The sequence below is a fragment of the Ananas comosus genome, linkage group 6 (assembly GCF_001540865.1).
Source record: "Ananas comosus cultivar F153 linkage group 6, ASM154086v1, whole genome shotgun sequence".
NCBI lineage: Eukaryota > Viridiplantae > Streptophyta > Magnoliopsida > Poales > Bromeliaceae > Ananas > Ananas comosus.
This window is the reverse complement of record NC_033626.1, coordinates 12,611,753-12,629,223: the sequence shown is the minus strand read 5'-3', so window position 1 is coordinate 12,629,223 and position 17,471 is coordinate 12,611,753. Positions and strand designations below refer to the sequence as shown.

General features: G+C 39.3%; 4 protein-coding genes across 6 annotated transcripts; 2 read left to right on the top strand and 2 right to left on the bottom strand.

Annotated features, from left to right (window-relative positions):
* LOC109711481 (protein NRT1/ PTR FAMILY 5.8) lies at positions 1,049–4,028 on the top strand. Its single transcript, XM_020234534.1, has 5 exons — positions 1,049–1,227; positions 1,337–1,433; positions 1,561–1,778; positions 2,258–2,754; positions 2,998–4,028. Exons 2-5 carry the CDS (start codon positions 1,379–1,381, stop codon positions 3,815–3,817), a joined length of 1,590 nt encoding a protein of 529 aa, XP_020090123.1. The 5' UTR covers positions 1,049–1,227; positions 1,337–1,378; the 3' UTR covers positions 3,818–4,028.
* Positions 4,789–7,073, bottom strand: LOC109711477 (metalloendoproteinase 3-MMP-like). Its single transcript, XM_020234529.1, has one exon. The coding sequence runs from the start codon at positions 6,056–6,058 to the stop codon at positions 4,943–4,945; it is 1,116 nt and encodes a 371-aa protein (XP_020090118.1). The 5' UTR covers positions 6,059–7,073; the 3' UTR covers positions 4,789–4,942.
* LOC109711480 (ribosomal RNA small subunit methyltransferase G) lies at positions 7,306–9,776 on the bottom strand. Its single transcript, XM_020234533.1, has 7 exons — positions 9,521–9,776; positions 9,235–9,433; positions 9,039–9,148; positions 8,588–8,666; positions 8,452–8,519; positions 8,281–8,347; positions 7,306–7,631 (listed from the first exon to the last, which is right to left on the bottom strand). The coding sequence occupies exons 1-7, from the start codon at positions 9,740–9,742 to the stop codon at positions 7,519–7,521; spliced, it is 858 nt and encodes a 285-aa protein (XP_020090122.1). The 5' UTR covers positions 9,743–9,776; the 3' UTR covers positions 7,306–7,518.
* Positions 9,890–13,860, top strand: LOC109711478. Of its 3 annotated transcripts, XM_020234531.1 has the most exons (4): positions 9,898–11,074; positions 12,714–12,764; positions 12,860–13,024; positions 13,640–13,860. In XM_020234531.1, the coding sequence occupies exon 1, from the start codon at positions 10,050–10,052 to the stop codon at positions 11,022–11,024; it is 975 nt and encodes a 324-aa protein (XP_020090120.1). In that variant the 5' UTR covers positions 9,898–10,049; the 3' UTR covers positions 11,025–11,074; positions 12,714–12,764; positions 12,860–13,024; positions 13,640–13,860. The 3 variants fall into 3 exon arrangements, with proteins under 3 accessions (XP_020090121.1, XP_020090120.1, XP_020090119.1); XM_020234530.1 differs by lacking the exon at positions 13,640–13,860 and having other exon boundaries at positions 12,860–13,132; XM_020234532.1 differs by lacking the exons at positions 12,714–12,764; positions 13,640–13,860 and having other exon boundaries at positions 9,890–11,074; positions 12,860–13,132.

Here is a 17,471-nt window from a genome sequence, read left to right as displayed (position 1 = left end):
AAAACTTATATTTTATCCTCTAAGCATTTCGAGTTGTTACATTTAGCACTTCTTTGTCAAGGTTACATTACTATTATGTCTATTCCTTATAATTTATATTTAAAATATCCTTCAAAAAAATAAAAATATATTAAACTATTATTTTTTTTATAGAAAAAATAAGAATAATTTGGTCATTTTGCCATCTTTATTAACACCGTATCTTTCTAAAAATATTTCTGAAACTTTAAGCGAGTAAAATATAGGTTTTAAAAGTCGGGAAGAAAAAGTAAAAAGTGGGTATTTATATAGAGGTTTTCTATAATTTAGCCTAAAATTAACTCTTTGGATAATATCACCAGCATTTAGAAAAAGTATTTTGGAATTTTTTGGACAGATTGAGTGGCTTTCGGAGATTTTGTTCTCATGCTATTTGTACGTATGGAATTTAAAAAATTAAATTAATTATTATTCATAAAATGCTGATTTATTAATAATATTAAAAACATTCTGCTATATAAGTCCCTCCATCAAACCTACATATTGTGGCAATTCTTAATAGCTTAGTGAACTAATTTCCATGGCCAAGTGAAATTGGATGTGGGGGTTACAAACACGTAACAAATTACACAATGATTCCACCATTCTATCAATTATTAGTTCTCTTTTTAGGATGTTATTATCAACTGTTTCAATGCTGTTCCAGATGGTTACAGTAGCTTTACCAAATAGTTGTGCAAAACTAGTGGTAATTAAGTTGGTTTCATAGTATTTTCCTTTTTTTGTTTTAATTTGAGGGTGGGAAATAAAAAAAGAGAAAAAGGATAGTGAAATAAGCTATTTATTTATTAATGAAGCATCTTCCAAACAGGGAAAAATGTGGGTCCCAAACTGTGATCCCGCAAGCTGAGGTCTCAATTATGATTTTAAAGCCTAGGAGAAGGTCACATTGGCATGTCCCTCTTTCTGTTTCTTTCCATTGTGGTGGTGAATGGTGAAACCACCATACAAAAGAAGCCCCCTCTTTAAGCAAAAAAAGAAAATTTTTTTTTTAAAAAAAGAAGGGAGCTTTTGAGCTTTTAAAGCTCCCTCATTTGATAGGTTTCAATTCCCAGCATTAGGATGAACAGAGACTACTAGCTTTAAGAATGTCGACACGCACCATAAAAACATATAGTGGAGGATGTTACAATGCTGAGACCATTTAGCAAAAAGCACCATCCTTCATATTGAAGTGCACACAGTAATGTATTGGTTTTTGTTCCCTGTGCTTAGTTTCTTTCCTTTCTTATCTTATTGATAAATAGAAGATCCATTAATTTAAATCATCTTATAAATTGCTGACTCTGAAACACAGGAGATAGGTGGCAACCTCTCTCTCTCTCTCTCTCTCTCTCTCATGGCTCTGGAGAAGAGAACAACAGGGCTAAGCAAGTCATGTATCCTTATTATAGGTAATATAGCTTCTTTTCTCTTGAAATCTAATAACAACTGATATTACAAATGGTTGGTGCTGTTGTTTTCATTGTGATTGCGTGATCAAAAGTGTGAATTTTAGCTTAGATATTGTGTGAATTGCAGTGGTGGCTAGCGTAGAACGATTCGCGTACAAGGGTGTGGCTTCGAACTTGGTGACATACCTCACAGATGTAGTGAAGATGAGCATGTCATCGGCCGCGAAGTGTGTTAGCACTTGGAGTGGAGTCACTTCGATGCTTCCGTTAATAACCGCTATTCTTGCTGACTCTTATTGGGATCGCTATTCGACAATTATGGCTTCTGCCTTGCTTTATGTTGTAGTAAGTTTTCGAAACCTTTTCTCGGGAAAATTTGCCAAGGTTTTGTTATTTTAGGCAAACTAAAAGTGCTAAGTTGTAAATAGTCAAAGAGCAATCATTGATTATACTTTTTCCCTAGTATATAAGTATATGGAACACACAATTTCTTGATCTTCTCTCAAAAATTTTCACTTGCAGAACCAGTTACATCAGAAAGTTGAGAAAAATGAACACAAAAAAATAGGAAATTAAACAAACTACTTAAACTTATCATATCAAGTATGATTTCAAATATACAAATTGTGCATGATGTCACATGTTACTGATAATATAGTAGTATTCGACATGCCATATGCTTAGGTAAGGGACTGCAGAATAATCAGAAATGAGGTATTTTGATTCTATGAATACAAAATGACAAGCAACAATGATCTCTGATTCTCGATACATAGTTCCCCTGCATGCCAACTTTTAATCTCTTGATGTTCTTTTCTGATCAGGGACTTGTGAGCTTAACCTCATGGGCATTGCTGCATGCATGGATGCCATGCACTTCACTTTTTCTCCCCCTCTATTTAATCTCCATAGGGCAAGGTGGATACAACCCCTCTTTACAAGCCTTCGGGGCCGATCAATTGGAGATCGAAGACGACTCTCATTGTAGCCAAGGCGATGATAAAAGCAAGGTGAAGAGCTTATTTTTCCAATGGTGGTACTTTGGCATATGCAGTGGTAGCCTTTTGGGCAATTCCTTAATGCCTTATATCCAAGATTCGTTCAGTTGGGCGCTAGGGTTTGCCATTCCTAGTGGTATGATGAGTTTATCCGTGGCATCTTTCTTATGCGGTACCCGTTTCTATGTGCACAAGCAAGCCAAGATCCATAATAGGCCTCAAGAGAGCATCATACAAGTTATTAAGACATTTGCAGCAAAGATCCTGAATCGAAAGTTCCGACTACCTTCTCGAGATGATGATGACGACGTTCTGGAACTCGAGTAATCTCTTTGTTTAAATAAGAATATCATGGCTAATAATTTTCCTTTTCCCTTATAATGAGGCAAATGTACCGATATTCCTTGAACTTTCGTGCTTTTGCAGACAAACTAGTGGAAAAAAAAAATGAACTTCATGTTGAAAAAAGCGTGAAAGTTTAAGAGGTATTGAACTATCGGTACATTTATCCATTTTAAGCATGCCATTGATGACTTACTGTGTCGGTGCCATCGCCTTTCATGTAGGTTACAAGAGAAGCCCCTTAAAGATGACTTCAATGGTCCAGAGGGATTGGATAGAGACTTGGCAAAATTGGATGAACCACCTCGCATAACAAAAACTATATTGAGACTTTTCCCGATTTGGATGATGCTCCTAATGTTCGCGGTCATTTTTCAGCAACCAATCACTTTCTTCACGAAACAAGGCATGATGATGAATCATAGAATCGGAAGCAGTTTCGTGGTCCCTCCCGCAATGCTTCAGAGTGCGATCACTATCTCGATAATACTTATTATGCCTCTTTATGACAAGCTCATCATCCCTTTCGGGCGTCTTCTCACTCGAGACGAGAAGGGAATTAGTGTACTGCAAAGGATCGGTATCGGTATGTTCCTTTCGACCATAGCCATGGTTATTGCCGCTCTTGTTGAATTGAAAAGGGCTGGCGTTGTAAGGAAAGAAGGTCCCTTAGAATCAGAGAAACAAATGAGCATATTTTGGTTGCTACCTCAGTACATTGTCTTGGGTATTTCCGATGTGTTTACGGTAGTTGGAATGCAAGAGTTTTTCTACACCGAAGTGCCGAGTACCATGAGAACTCTCGGCATCGCGCTCTACCTCAGTGTTTTTGGTGTGGGCAGCTTCCTGAGTTCATTCTTGATATCATTTGTTGAGATGATTAATGGTAAATTCGGCAAAAACAACAGCTGGTTTTCTGATGATCCGAGAGAAGCTCGACTATATAACTACTATTGGTTCTTGGCGCTGTTAAGCTCGATAAGCTTTCTCATTTTCGCAAAGTTATCCAGACACTATAATACCTTGAATTCTTCCGCGAAATGAGTGAAAGATCAAAGTTCAATCCACTGAATTATCAGCAGAAGAAGATCTGTTACAACTTTGGCATGCTAAAAACAGGGGTTAAATTTAGCTGCACTGTTCTTGTTAGTTTGTTTACGTTGTACGTTAATTAGGTAGATTTGTATTTAAGTAGAGTTATTGGTTTGTCATAATTTGAGTATCTTAAGAAATTTGATCCTACAGGAGAACGTAATGGTTGATGTGAGGCGTGGAATCAATGATTATCTAATCAATGCACACGACTTAGCCAAAGAAATGATAAAAGAAAAAATTGTACCTCATATCATTTTTACTTTTCTTGATGCGACCTCTCAAATTACACGATAATTTAATTGGTGAATAAACGCAACAGAGAATTGGGCACTAATCCACCCCAACCTTAGCCTGAAACATAAAAGTACAAGTTGCAGAACATGATAGTTCAGCGGGCCCAGGGCCAACATGATAGTTACATTGGGCCAAACCAAGCCCATGAAATCCTAATTAGGCTTAATAATTACAGATTTACAATTTTACAACAGCTGCAACAACCACAGAGAGATCATTTTTGACTGTCCTAGCGCAAATGGTAAAATTCTTAGTGATTGATAATTTGATATTCGAGATTCCAAATTCAAAGTCTAATTATTTTACATTGTCAGCTAAGTATATTTTTAAAAGAAAAAAGAACAAAACGGATATAGACATTCTCCAACATAAAAAAAAAATAAAAAAAAAAAGAACCGTTCCATCTATCATTCACACTAACCGCAAGATCCGCAGCGGACGGGGCCTGTTCCTATCAAATCTTTTGTCCAACCTCGCGTTTTCATATATTCATTAAATTTGCTTGAATTTGATTGTATAGATAACTTCAACATTTTCAACACTAGACTAATAGATTGCTTCAATAATTGCTACGGATTTGCAGTTTTGGGCTTACGACAAACAACGTATGCCTCTGCATCAGCCAAGAAAAAAAGGGTAGTAGTTAACAATCTAAATCGAATAGTCAAAATGTCCACACCGTAAATTGATTACATACATAACTACACACAAAAAAAGAATTAAATAAAAACCAAAATGATGTATAAATTAGAATTAAAATAAAAAATGTATGTCTAAAAATCAAAAGAAAGAAGTGCCCGGAAGTAACGACTCTCCCCGGACTAGTCCAACGGCCGCAACTACCACCAGCCACCTCCACCCCCACCTCCCTCCGCCGCCGGCGCCGCCGCCGCCGCCGTCGCTGGTCTCCATCTCCGGGCTGCTCCCTGTCGTCGACGGTGCGACGCCTTTAAAATTCGGGTTGCTCCCGTACAGCTGCTGGATCCCCTCCACGTCGTCGCGGGCCAAATCCACTTTCCTCGTCCGTGTCTTGATCGTCGGGTACATCACCGCCTCCGCCACCGCCGAGTGGCCCATCCCCAGCAGGTGCCCGATCTCGTGCACCGCCACCGACTCCAGGTCCACCGCCGTGTCGGATGATGCGCGCGTCACGTCCCCCTCCGCCACCCACGCCTCCGCCGCATCCAGATGGAACCGCCCATCTGTCGGCGAGAACGCGTGTGCCAGCGTCCCCAACACGCCGTCGAACGGCTCCCCATCACCGTGCGCCCCGTAGTAGAACCCGATCGTCACGTCGGCATCCGATGCTGACTCGGTCTCCGCGAACGTCAGCGTCGTCGCCGCAGACCATCGGGCAAAGGCGCGCGCAAATACTGCAGAGAGAGTGGCCTTATCGATGGCGGTGTTCGACGTGGCGGTAAGCGCATACTTGAGGTCCCGCTTAAGCGGCGGCCATGTTGGATTCCCCGCGAAGTACGCAAAGAGATTGCGGCCGCGGGTGAACGAAGAGTTCATGGTGGACGTGCCGTTTATCACATCTGCGACACCGCACCGCGGTGTGATCATCTGATCGACGGTGGATGGGTCGAGTGTGCCGGTGACGTTGAGGCCGAAGTTGCGCTGGTATGTTCGGATGGCGGCATCGAGCTCTTCGTCGAAGGAGTCGGAGAAGTTGGAAAAGGGAGGAGGGGAGGGGAGGTAGCCGAAGTGGCTGAGGTAGTCCTTGAGGTCGGCGAGGCCGGGGCGCTCGTCGCCCATGTGGCAGCCAGAGAGGTTTTGGAAGGAAAGCCACGGGTTGACGAAGGGCGGCGGCGGCAGGTCGGGAAATGCGGAGGCGGAGGTGGCGGCCGCGGCTGTTAGTAGGAGTTGGAGGAGGAGGGAGGTGGGGGAGAGCATGGCTTTGGTTTTGGCAGGAACGACGGGGGGAGGGAAAGGGTGGAAACAGAAGAGGTTCTTCTGTTTGAAGAGGAGTGCTTAATATGTTGGTTAGTGACGTGTTTAAGGAAATCGCTAGTGAAAAATGTTGGGGACAAAAAACACGATGCGTCAAATAAGTCTGCTGACTCGGCCGGCTAAAAGTGTATTGCATTGGTCTACTGTGACTTTCGTCTCTTCTCTTTGTTTCTCGAGTTTATTTTGTCAATATATATCCATTTTTTTAAGTAAAATACTATTAGAATAAATTTTTAAATTCCTTCTCTAGGAGATTGTAGATTTGACCCCAACTCCAACATTTAATAATTTAGTTTTGGAATTATATTTAAAAAGAGACTTCTCACTTCTTCTTTTTTTAAAAAAAAACTGATTCAAAAAGGTTGTGATTGTGTAACACAAATTACTTGTTTTTTCGTTTTGATTTGGAACTGTTGACTTGTTCGGAAGAGTAACTTAAAAATCTTTTGAATACATCTTACTTGATTTGGACGTCATGATTATCTTCATTGGCCATAAAAGAAGGTTATCACAGATAAAATTATCTGCCGCCTTCAAAAATAAAAGAAGATTGGTCTTCTTATTCTAGTGGTTGTTGAACAATTTTAAACTAGAAAATTGGGAAAGTGAACATATGTTTGAAGCATGAAGATACATAAAATATTATATCCTAATTTATGTAGAAGAGTTGATTAATATTACTTGTCAATATAGTTTGTTGTTATTGACTACATATATACATATATCTTGTGAAGTGGATCGATACTTTTCTCTTTGGTTTTTCTCCTTGGTTTCTCTCTATTAACCAAGACCACACACTACACGTGAGTTTTTTGTATGAACATCAAGCCTTAACTTTTGCGAGTTTCAACTTCAATTACCAATTAGATTATTATAAATGCGAAAAAGTAGCTCATAAAGTTTGTGATACGTGACAATGAACGTGATCAACCATTCAACCCTACTTGAATCCACGCTAAATTTAATTGCTAGAAAATGATTTTTATAGCTAAGATCCAAATTTGGGCATAGATTCCGACTCCAACAAACAATATTGATTAAAAACTAAATAGGCATGTTAGTTTCAGATTAGATTTAGATCCATATAGTAATACCAAGCAAGTGTACAAGGTAAAATCCTTGGTTGAAATAAATAGTGCTTTCGTTTTTTTTTTTTTTTTTTCCTTCCAGAACATTTGACAAGCAGTGAGTGAAAATATGAACATCAATCAATAAAATCTGCACCGGTACTAACAATTTGATTGAAAATCACACTACAACAACCTTTCTTCTTTTTATAATTTCGACATAAAACTATTAGAAAACTGCAAAGAGAAGTGATTTCAAAAGAGTTTTCTTTTGAACTTTGCAAAGTTCCTTCTAAAACTCTGCATGTTGGAAAACTTTTATAGTATGACCTTTTTTCACAATGGCATCTTTGAGGGAATACCTGGATGACGCGGATATTTTCTTGGTGTGGCACGATCTTTCAAGCAGATAACAGCTGTTCGTTGTCCGAAAGGCCCAAGAGATGCCACTGTGAACAACAGAAATTAATATTTCCGAGTCACACATAAGATCCAAAATAATTTCTGTTTAAGTCCATTCAGATAGCAAGCCATGCAAGATGTTCGGAATCGATTAGTTCGGTTCGCTTAGAAGTTCAGACATTGTAGAATGTTTAGATATACAGCATTTTCTCCATGCGCAGCAACAACAATTGAAGGCACAAAAGTACAAAACTAAATACTCTAAAAGTTTTCAATACAACTGAATCCTTAACTCTTCTTACCATAGATGAATGAACAAAAAAAAAAAAAAGAATCACCAAGGCATGAACTACTGCAGATACTAATAAATTAGTGAAACAATGTCAGGTGCCCAAATCAGTGATAGTGGAAGATCAATTACTTTGATGGTTTAGTTTCTTGATGCATTGAATGACTACTGAAATTTAAACGAAGCAAGCATTTAAACTGTGCATGGTTGAGGAACTATAGAAAGAAGCTTCTGCACACTTAAACGAATGTTATATGCACATGCGAATGTGCTATAGAGGTTAATACAGAACGATTGGTGATGATTGATCAGTTTCAGTATTAGAAAATAGCACTGGTTAAAGTATTATGATTCATGAGAAACCTTGGGAAACATTATAATAAGAAATATATAGAAGAAAACCATACCATCACATAGTCTTATTACGGAACCGCCCAGCAAACGAATGGCATTTTGTGCATTTCTAATTTCTTCCTGCCCAATATAGCACATATAAAATCAAATATGTGTACAAAACAAAAGTCCACACGAGAGTGTAAACTTGAGATACGGAGAAAAGAACGAAAAGTGAAGTATACCTGAGGGTCGTAACCTTTTGCGGCTACAAACAGGCCACCGACACGTACAAGAGGGAGACAGTATTCCGCTATAAAGAAGTGATATAAGAAAAATATGACCGTTAATGTAAGATCACAACTACAGAATCGTGCAAACCTAAAATTCTCAGTTCTGCGACTGCTCTTGCAACTGCTACATCGTAGACCTCCCTGAAGTCGACACTTTGGCCTGCATTCTGTCCTATAATAAAATACACTTAAGCATAGTCAATACACGGTAAAATGCTAACCTGATTAATTCGGAATGAGGAAAAAAGAAAAAAAAGGTTGCAAAAGAATATACTCCTTTAGTTTACAAAACAATCATCCTGATGCAAAAGAGAGCATATAATGAATTGGTTGGAATTTAGCATTCCTTTTACGGCCTCTTATTGTGCATATCTCAGCTCGTCGGTTTTAAGCATAGGATGTGCGACACGTAATGGCACAACTAAGTGTTGTAAGTTTACATGGGATTCTGCATGGCTGAAACTTGTAGACCTCTTGCTATTTCAGAATTTAAATCTCTCAAGAACTATCCAGCGTAGTGGGAAGAAGAATAAAAGCACCTCTGCTCTTTCACGCACGATATTGACATTCGACAAACCGGTCAGCCCAGCAACATGATCTAAGAACAAGCAGCGTTTTTGCATTGATTCCAGGAGAGTGAATTTCCAATCTGAAATGTGTAACAAGTTAGAGCTGCTTTGCAGCTTCATACCATCTCTAAGGTAAGAATTCTTCTTTCTTAGACGGGAGAATTACTAGGGCGAGCAATGGCGAGGATCAGCCCGGGAAGGCCTGCGCCGGAGCCGACGTCGACGAGATTAAGCGCATCGCACGAAGCCGATCCGCCACAACGAGCGAGGTAGGATTGCTGCAATGGCGCGAGCATGGCGAGGGAGTCTTCGACGTGCCTCGTCATCACCTCGCTCTCCGCCGTCACCGCCGTTAAATTCATCCTCTGCGTTGCCACAAAAATATAGTAACAAAAATACGAGGTCGATAATACAAGAGAGCAATTTATTTATTTGTTTGTTGATATTTTTACCTGATTCCGTTGGAGAAGGGCGTCGACGAAGAGGGAGATTTGGTTCTTTTGGTGGGGGGAGAGGGCTTCGTAGGTGGGAGTGGGGGATGAGAGAGAGGAAGCTTTGCAGGTGGTGGTGGTGGTGAGGGTGAAGTGGAGGGCTTTAAGGAGGCGGCGGCGGCGGGGGTGGGGGGAGGAGAGGGTGAGGGTGGGAAGGAGAGTGCGGCTGCATAGAACGGCCATGCCCGTACTACCCAGGAACAGGGCTCGGGGCTCCCGTTTGTTCGGAACTTGTATTAGTCCCATAGGATACGGACTGGGCCGATAAAGTTCGAATCGAGTAAGGATTTGGCCCGGCCCATTTGTACTCCGACCCATTAATTCTGTCACCAGTCACGTCACCTACCTCGCGTCGTAGAACTGTCCAACTCCAACTCCCATCGCTGACGCTGGACCGCTGACCAGACACCTTCTTCTTCTTCTTCTTCCTCCTCGCAGGTCACAGCCCGTTCTCCGGCGTCCGCAAAATATTTGTGATCTCGCCCGCATAATGTCGGGCCTCTTCCCCTACTTCGTCGCCGGCCTCGGCTTCCTCCTCATCTCCTCCCTCGAATCCCTCCCCCTCTACTCTTCTTCTTCTTCTTCTTCTTCTTCTTCTTCTTCTTCTTCTCGGTTCCTCCCACTTCGCCTCCGCTTCGTCTCCTCCGCGGCGCTCGCCTCCCTCTTCGTCCTCTCCTCCCTCGTCTCCTCCCTCTCCTCGCTCCACGACCCCCTCGGCGCCTCCCTCCCCCTCTCCGCCCTCTCCGCCTCCTCGCTCTTCCTCCTCTACTCCCTCTCCGGCCTCCTCTCCCTGCCCCCGTCCCCTCTCGTCCCCCTCCCCTCCACCCTCATCGACCTCCTCGCCCTCTTCGCCTTCGCCGTCGAGCTCCTCCTCTTCCTCCTCCGCCGCAAGGACCTCGACGGCGTTGAGAACCGCTACTTCGACCTCCTCCTCGCGCCCGTCCTCGTCTGCGCCGCCTCCACCGCGCTCCTCGTCGCCCGCCCCCGCGCCGGGCCCCCGCGCCTCGCCCGCGCCGCGGGGCTCGCTCTCCAGGGGACCTGGTTCCTCCAGATGGGTTTCTCCTTCTTCACCAGCGCCATCGCCCACGGGTGCGAGCTCCACGCCCGGAGCCGCGCCAACTACACCATCAGGTGCAAGACCCACGAGGAGTACCACCGCGCCAGGGCCATCGCCACGCTCCAGTTCAATGGCCACCTCGCCCTCCTCCTCCTCGTCGGAGTCGGGATCTACGCGGCGATCGTCGGAAGAAGGGCCGGCGGAGGGGTTAGTGGGTATAGGCCTCTGAGCAAGGAGCTGCAGATGGGCGGAATACCCTCTAATTTCACGTTGGATTCAGATGATGACGATGATGAGGACGAGATTAGAGCGGAGGCGGAGGCGGAGGCGAACCGGACGAAGGCGCAGGATGTGGCGCTGCACGTGGCGGAGGCGAATGGTTTCGGAAACCCTAGCTCGAGGGATTAGATTTACTGAGATCTTTCTCCTTAATGATCTGTGAGACGATACACTTTGGGGTACATTCCTCTTACTCGGTTATGATTTGGAGTTGTCTCCTTTGTGATCATATTTTGTATCATTATTACTCTTTTTTACTGAGCTTTCTAGAAGCAGAATTAGAATAGTATGATCCATTAGTTGCTATATTGCTTTATTAAGAGGCAACAGCATGTGCATCTTATGCGTGCAGTGTTTAAAGCTGAGTGGTTTACCAATTTAGAGATCCCTATATAGATCTTGTTATTTCAAATTAGTCATTTTGTTGTATAGGATTCAGTGATGGTGTTGCCTCGATAAGTCGATAGCCTTCTAATGTATTTTGCTTAAGTTAATTATCGATTTTGTTCTTTACAAACTAAACATTTTGCCACTGTCTTATCTTAATTTACAGATTTAAAAGTCGAGCATTTGTAAAACTTAAGAGCTTGAACATTATACTCGTTTAATTAGGTTGAAATAAAGTCAGATTAGAACTCAAATTTCTTTGGAATTGTATAAATTTGAACTGCAAGTCTGCAACTCCCACCGACAAAGAATGAGTTTGCTCGGATCTTCTCGTTCATGGAAGTGTAAGACTTTGGGAAGCTTTCTAGCAACATCAAACTCCTTTCATGCAGTTTGTAAAGTTAATATCTTATCAACCACATGCTGTACGGCTGGCAAAGCTTCACAGAGGAACCAAGATTTCTATTTCAAGTTGAAATCTTTATATTTGTGAATCTTCACGATGAGGCACGAAAATCCAATTTCAGTACTTTTTATTTCTTTTTTAGGTATGTCAAATGTGTTCTTTATTTGGCAAGATTTGTGATTATGTGGTTTTGCTGCTGGAGTTTTAACCTATTTTATGTTTCATGCTACAAAAATGTTGTGTAGAACAGTAGAAGTATGGTTTCATGTTTAGGACTTGAAGCTTTTTCCTTTTTTATTGGCTTCTTTTGGTGCTTTTTGTTTGTCACTTTGTTGAAATAGTTCTGTGGCTCATACTTGTGTAGCTTTATGACAGTAAATAGGTTTGTGAATTAATTGGTACTGTGGATCTCTACGCAATCATCTTGTTTATAGTTATGTTGTTATATAGATGTCAATTTTCATTACAACAGTGAGTATTCTGTTTCTGAACCATGCTATTCAGCGTCAATATTTAGTTGTTAATACACCGAGAGAATGAAAACAGGCAAGTTGTCAGAATGTCTAAGCAAGATCACAACCAGGTCATTCATTCAATTCTGACTTACTAGAGTTTCGTAATGTATAGCTTTGCATATCTTAATTCTTGCGGAGAACTTAAGAGAAAAGATAGTCAACAACTTCTCATTGTGTTATCTTGAGATGTGCTTCCTATTGTAGTTCGCAGATGTCACTTTGCCAACAAGCTGTTATTCTCCGCATGGCATCAGAATGTTTAGTATACCAAAATCTGTTCTAGAAGAGTAAATTTGCCTACCCTGATGATGACAATTGACAAACAACTAGCACAAAGTCAAATCATTTATTATGGTATTCACACTTCAAAATTTCCATCAGATAAGTCTAAGAAATTAATAAGTTAATCAGAATAAGAATGATTTAGAAACTTTTTATGCGTTCCTGTTTCTTTTATACACATTTCAAATTATTTAACCCAAAAAATGTCACCATATGCCTTTGTGGCAGAATACGAATTACGTGGAGCACTTGCTGATTTCTGCAAAGAACTGAAATGAGGTAGCTAACTTGATAGTTACTTCTGTTGTCAGAATTTCTCTTGCTTATAGTAACCTTTTATGTTTCATACTATGCTTTTTCTGTTACATGTATAGGATCTTATATATACAAAAGAAGCTCCTACTTACGGAGCTGCTGGTGCTTGATCGAATACTTGGATTGAGGGCGTTCTTTCACTGTGCAAGAAAACTCAGCAAGTAGAATTTGCTAATTGAGATGTTCATTCTGGCAGATAATATGTCGGTCTTCACGAACCCGAGGTACACAAACCTTTTGTTCATCATTCTCTTCTTATATTTGATGCAAGTAATTACATAGTGAACTTGGACTTGAGCTTTATAATACCGTGAAGAGTTTCCAGATGAGTCTCCCTATGGTTTGGTACCTTCATTCGCTGCAGAAGAATCTTAAATAAGATAACTGATAAGGCATAAGTTTCAGCATAGCAGGCCCTGTTTTTGTACTTAGGCCCTTTCTGGTATTGAGGGTTATCTACAGATATGCTCGTGTTTGCATATGAGCCTGTAGATTTTATATCGTTACCGAATTGTTGTGATCTATACTTTGTTCCTGTCTGCACTCGATGGCGAATTGGCAATGCCAAACAAAGCCTTAAAAAATGGGAACAGAGGAGGTGGGGTCGCCGTTTAAAAGGCTGGGACAGTCCCAGGCTTTTTGCCCAGTAAAGGTAATCGGCGCACGTGTTGCGGTTGGCCCAGCCCAACTCATTTTGTGTAAATCCTTGGCCTGGATCCAGCTAGTCTTTTGCTGGGTTGCTAATCATGAACCCCCCAACTGCTCATAGAAAATAATTTACAATTTTAGCCGTTAAACATAATCATGATGAACTTGACCAAGTTTTATTTCTCATACAGTGTTAAAGGTGAAAAATAAAATACAAATGATACTGTGTCTGAATTCTCAAATGAAGCGGAGTAAGCATTTTGTACAATGCCCCTATTGAGTGTATCCGCCTGTACGAGCATTCATGTGTTCGTGTGTGCGCACGCATGTTTCTGTTTTTTTGCTTTCCATATTCATGCCTCGTTTACACCTGCAAATCTTATATGCATATTACACTTTTCTTATGTAAGAACTTCCATTCTTTACTTGTTGTCTTAATATTATTATTTTCCTAACTATAACTCAGTCCCGATTTATGTGAATCGTAAGATGGAAGGATCATAAGATATATAACTATAAGTAGGTGTACCGATAACATTTTCCTGCATTTGATAGTTGGGCACAAAAAAAAAAAAAAAAAAAAAAGCTAGGTGAAAGAAGATCACCATGAACTTAAACAAGTTTCTCGTGAAGTCAATAAAGTGTAAAAGAAAGTTACTATAATAAAATGTGCGCCAAATGGAGACTACGATGGGGCAACTACTGAAAAGACCATTATCGTAAAACACGACAATAAATTCATTTCTTAGAAAAATTCCGCAATATTTTCCACCGATTGATACGACGTATCATCACTGATTAATAAGAACCAGTACCAATTCAAAAGGCCAAAGATAAATGCATGGAATCTAAGCAACTTGTTGCTTTGCCAATGTTTGCTAATTATCATCAATCAAAAGGAGTGGACCAAAGCGAACAGTGTTTGATTTCTCTGAGTAGGGGCGGCCGCTTTTTGTAGCTTTCATTGGTGGGAAATGTTCGTCAATAGTAGTCCAAGTACGGCTCTTCTCACCACCTTGTCATGGAAATATTTGGACATGCTAATAGTGAAGCACATCAAGTTGGCGTAGAATCTCTTACTTGGTAAATTTCAAAATAAATTTATCATCTTTTTGGTCTCTGGTCTAAAATTTGGCTGGGAATAGCACACAAAGTGCTTTTTTTAAGAGAAAGATAGTATGCATACTTATTTGTTTTATTTATTTTTAAAAAAATTTAAGTTAATTGAAAATATGAAGCAAATCGATTTCGAACTTAGAATCTCGAATATCAATTATCAAATTCTTTATCATTGGGCATGAAAAAGTGTTAGAAGTGGTGAAGATTGATCCCCTTAAATGCTGATGAGTCAATATAAGATTGTTGATTCTTCGATATCACTTTTGAAAAATTTATAAGTTTTTCGAAACGTTACTCATGGTAACAATGTGCAATATTTGTTCTCTATGTCATAACATTCCATATTATTAGGTGTTTTGATTTTGGAAGTGTTTTGTTTTTCAGAAGATTGTGGAAAATCTTTTCGAAGAAAAAAATTTAACTGTTTCATAAAAACCTCTTTTACATAGTTTTCGTATTTTGGACAAAAGATTTAGAAAACATTGAAAGAACCTTTCCATAATATTTGAAAAAAAGAAAACAAAAAAAAGAAAATTCTCAGGCATAAAAAAAACGTTCGCTAGGTCAAAGTCAAATAAGCATATAAAAAGTCGTTTTATAGTACACATATCTGCTCCAAAAAAGACTTTTCGGTATATAAGCACTTAGAAGCAGAAGAACTTACATTTAACATATCCCAGTGGCGGGAAGAAAAGTTTTTTTTTTTTTTTAAGAGAAAGATAGTATATTATTCGCTTCATTTATTTTTTTAAAAAATAAATTTAGCTGGAAAATTGTGAATCAATTAGGGTTTAAATTCGGAACCTGGGATATCAACTACCAAAGAAAGAAAAGTATTTGAAATGTTTGATGTCATGGACTCTCACCTCTTCTCTTGCATTCTAGAAATGAAGTGGACAAAAATTATTTTGTAGGATAATTTATTTGAGAAGCCAAACACCCCCCTTATGTTAACCTGTCAATAGCGCATGCTTTAGCCTTTCAGCATGTTAACCTGGACTTGGCCTAACCTTCTATAAATACCACATGTTTTTTTTTTTCCCCTGCCAATTGAAAAAAAAAAAATAAAAATTATATGTTAAAGTAGAAAATGCTACCTCTACACCTATTTACTTCTATTTCACCCATTCTATAATTCACAAAAATTTTTAAAATTGTTAGTAATAAAAAAAAAAATTAATAGAATAGTGCAGTTCTGTGGGTCGGTCATTCCATGAGTAAGGGGACAGATCATAAAGGCTGTCGGCACTAGTAATTCCGTACACTTTTCTACTCAAACATTTGGTTGTGACCTTTACTATGCTCCAAAGGAGATAACCATTGTGCCTTTTTTTTCTTTTTTTTTTTTTGAGTAACAAAAATGGAGTGATTCTTTCTTCCTATTAATAAAAGAAAATTACTAGTGCACTTTGTGATAAGATGTATATATTAGGGCTTTTTTTGCAAATAGCCTCTTCATAAAATTTTATTTTAAAATTGGTCCCGTCAAAAATTTATTTGCAAAAATGGCCCTACCCTTGCCACGCAAGCGTCACGTCAGCTCCACGTGGGTGGGGCAGGAGTTTAAGTTGAACACGGTGAATGGTTCACCGTGTCCAATACAAATATCATATTGAACACGGTGAACCATTCACAGTGTTCAATACTAATACAGTCTTAATCAAAAAATGACTAAGTCCTAGGTAGTTGTATTGGACACGGTGAATGTGTGAATCATTCACCGTGTCCGATACAACTAACTCGGCTTAGCCAATTTTTGGCTAAGTGGGGATATTTGCATCCAATATGATATTTGTATTGGACACGGTGAACCATTCACCGTGTTCAACTTAAACTCCTGCCCCACCCACGTGGCGCTGATGTGGCGCTTGTGTGGCAGGAGCAGGCCCATTTTTGCAAATAAATTTTTGACATGGCCAATTTTAAAATAAAATTTTATCAGGGGGCTATTTGCAAAAAAAGCCCTATATATTATGATCCATAATTTTAAATTTAAAAAAAAAATTATTTTAAAGTATAGTATTAAATAGAATTAATTTAAAACATATTCCTATAAATATAGTGAATGACAAATATATTTCTACAAAGTTCAAATTTCATATGTTGTCCCTACAAAAGTCCTGATATTTTCAAATATATTTTTCTGGTTTGTTATCGGTAAAGAACGGTTAGAGAACTGTTTATATTTTTAATTTTATCATTACAAATATGTTCTTCCAAAAGCTATAATAGTATAATATAAGAAGGATAAAAATATACCGACTGTCCCTAGAGCAAGTAGCAAAGGGCTTGGCGGTTGGTACCCGAGACCCAAGTTTAAATTCTAGTTGATTCACATTTATAGCTAAGTTTATTTCTAAATGAAATAAACGAAGCAGAAAAGAGAAGGATAAAAATGTTAAAAACTAAATAGGGTTAAGTATTTAACCTGTGATTAATTAAATTTTTCTGAGGGATTCAAGCGGCAAGATATATTTAAAAATATTAAAACTTTTGTAGATAAACTGTATAAAAATATAATTTAATATCTATTACAAGATATGTTTAATTTGATAACTAGCATACTACAACTCTTAAAGTTCACCGAGCAAATCCCGAGCTCGAGCGAGCTGAGCTTTAATCCGAGCGAGCTCGAGCCGAGCTTAATTAAAGTTAGGTTCGAACTCGAATTTAAATCCGAGTTTTAATTAAAGTTCGACTTAAGCTCGGCTCCATTCGAGCGAGCTCGAGCCGAGCAAAGGTGGGGATATATATCCACGTTTATAATATGGAATCAAAATTTTTTTTTAGTTAATGATTACACCGAATAATTGATAATAATTTATCTTAATTAAAGTATGTCCAAGTACGTTTATATCAATTACTGTTTATATAAGGATATTTCAAATTAAAAATATACAACAA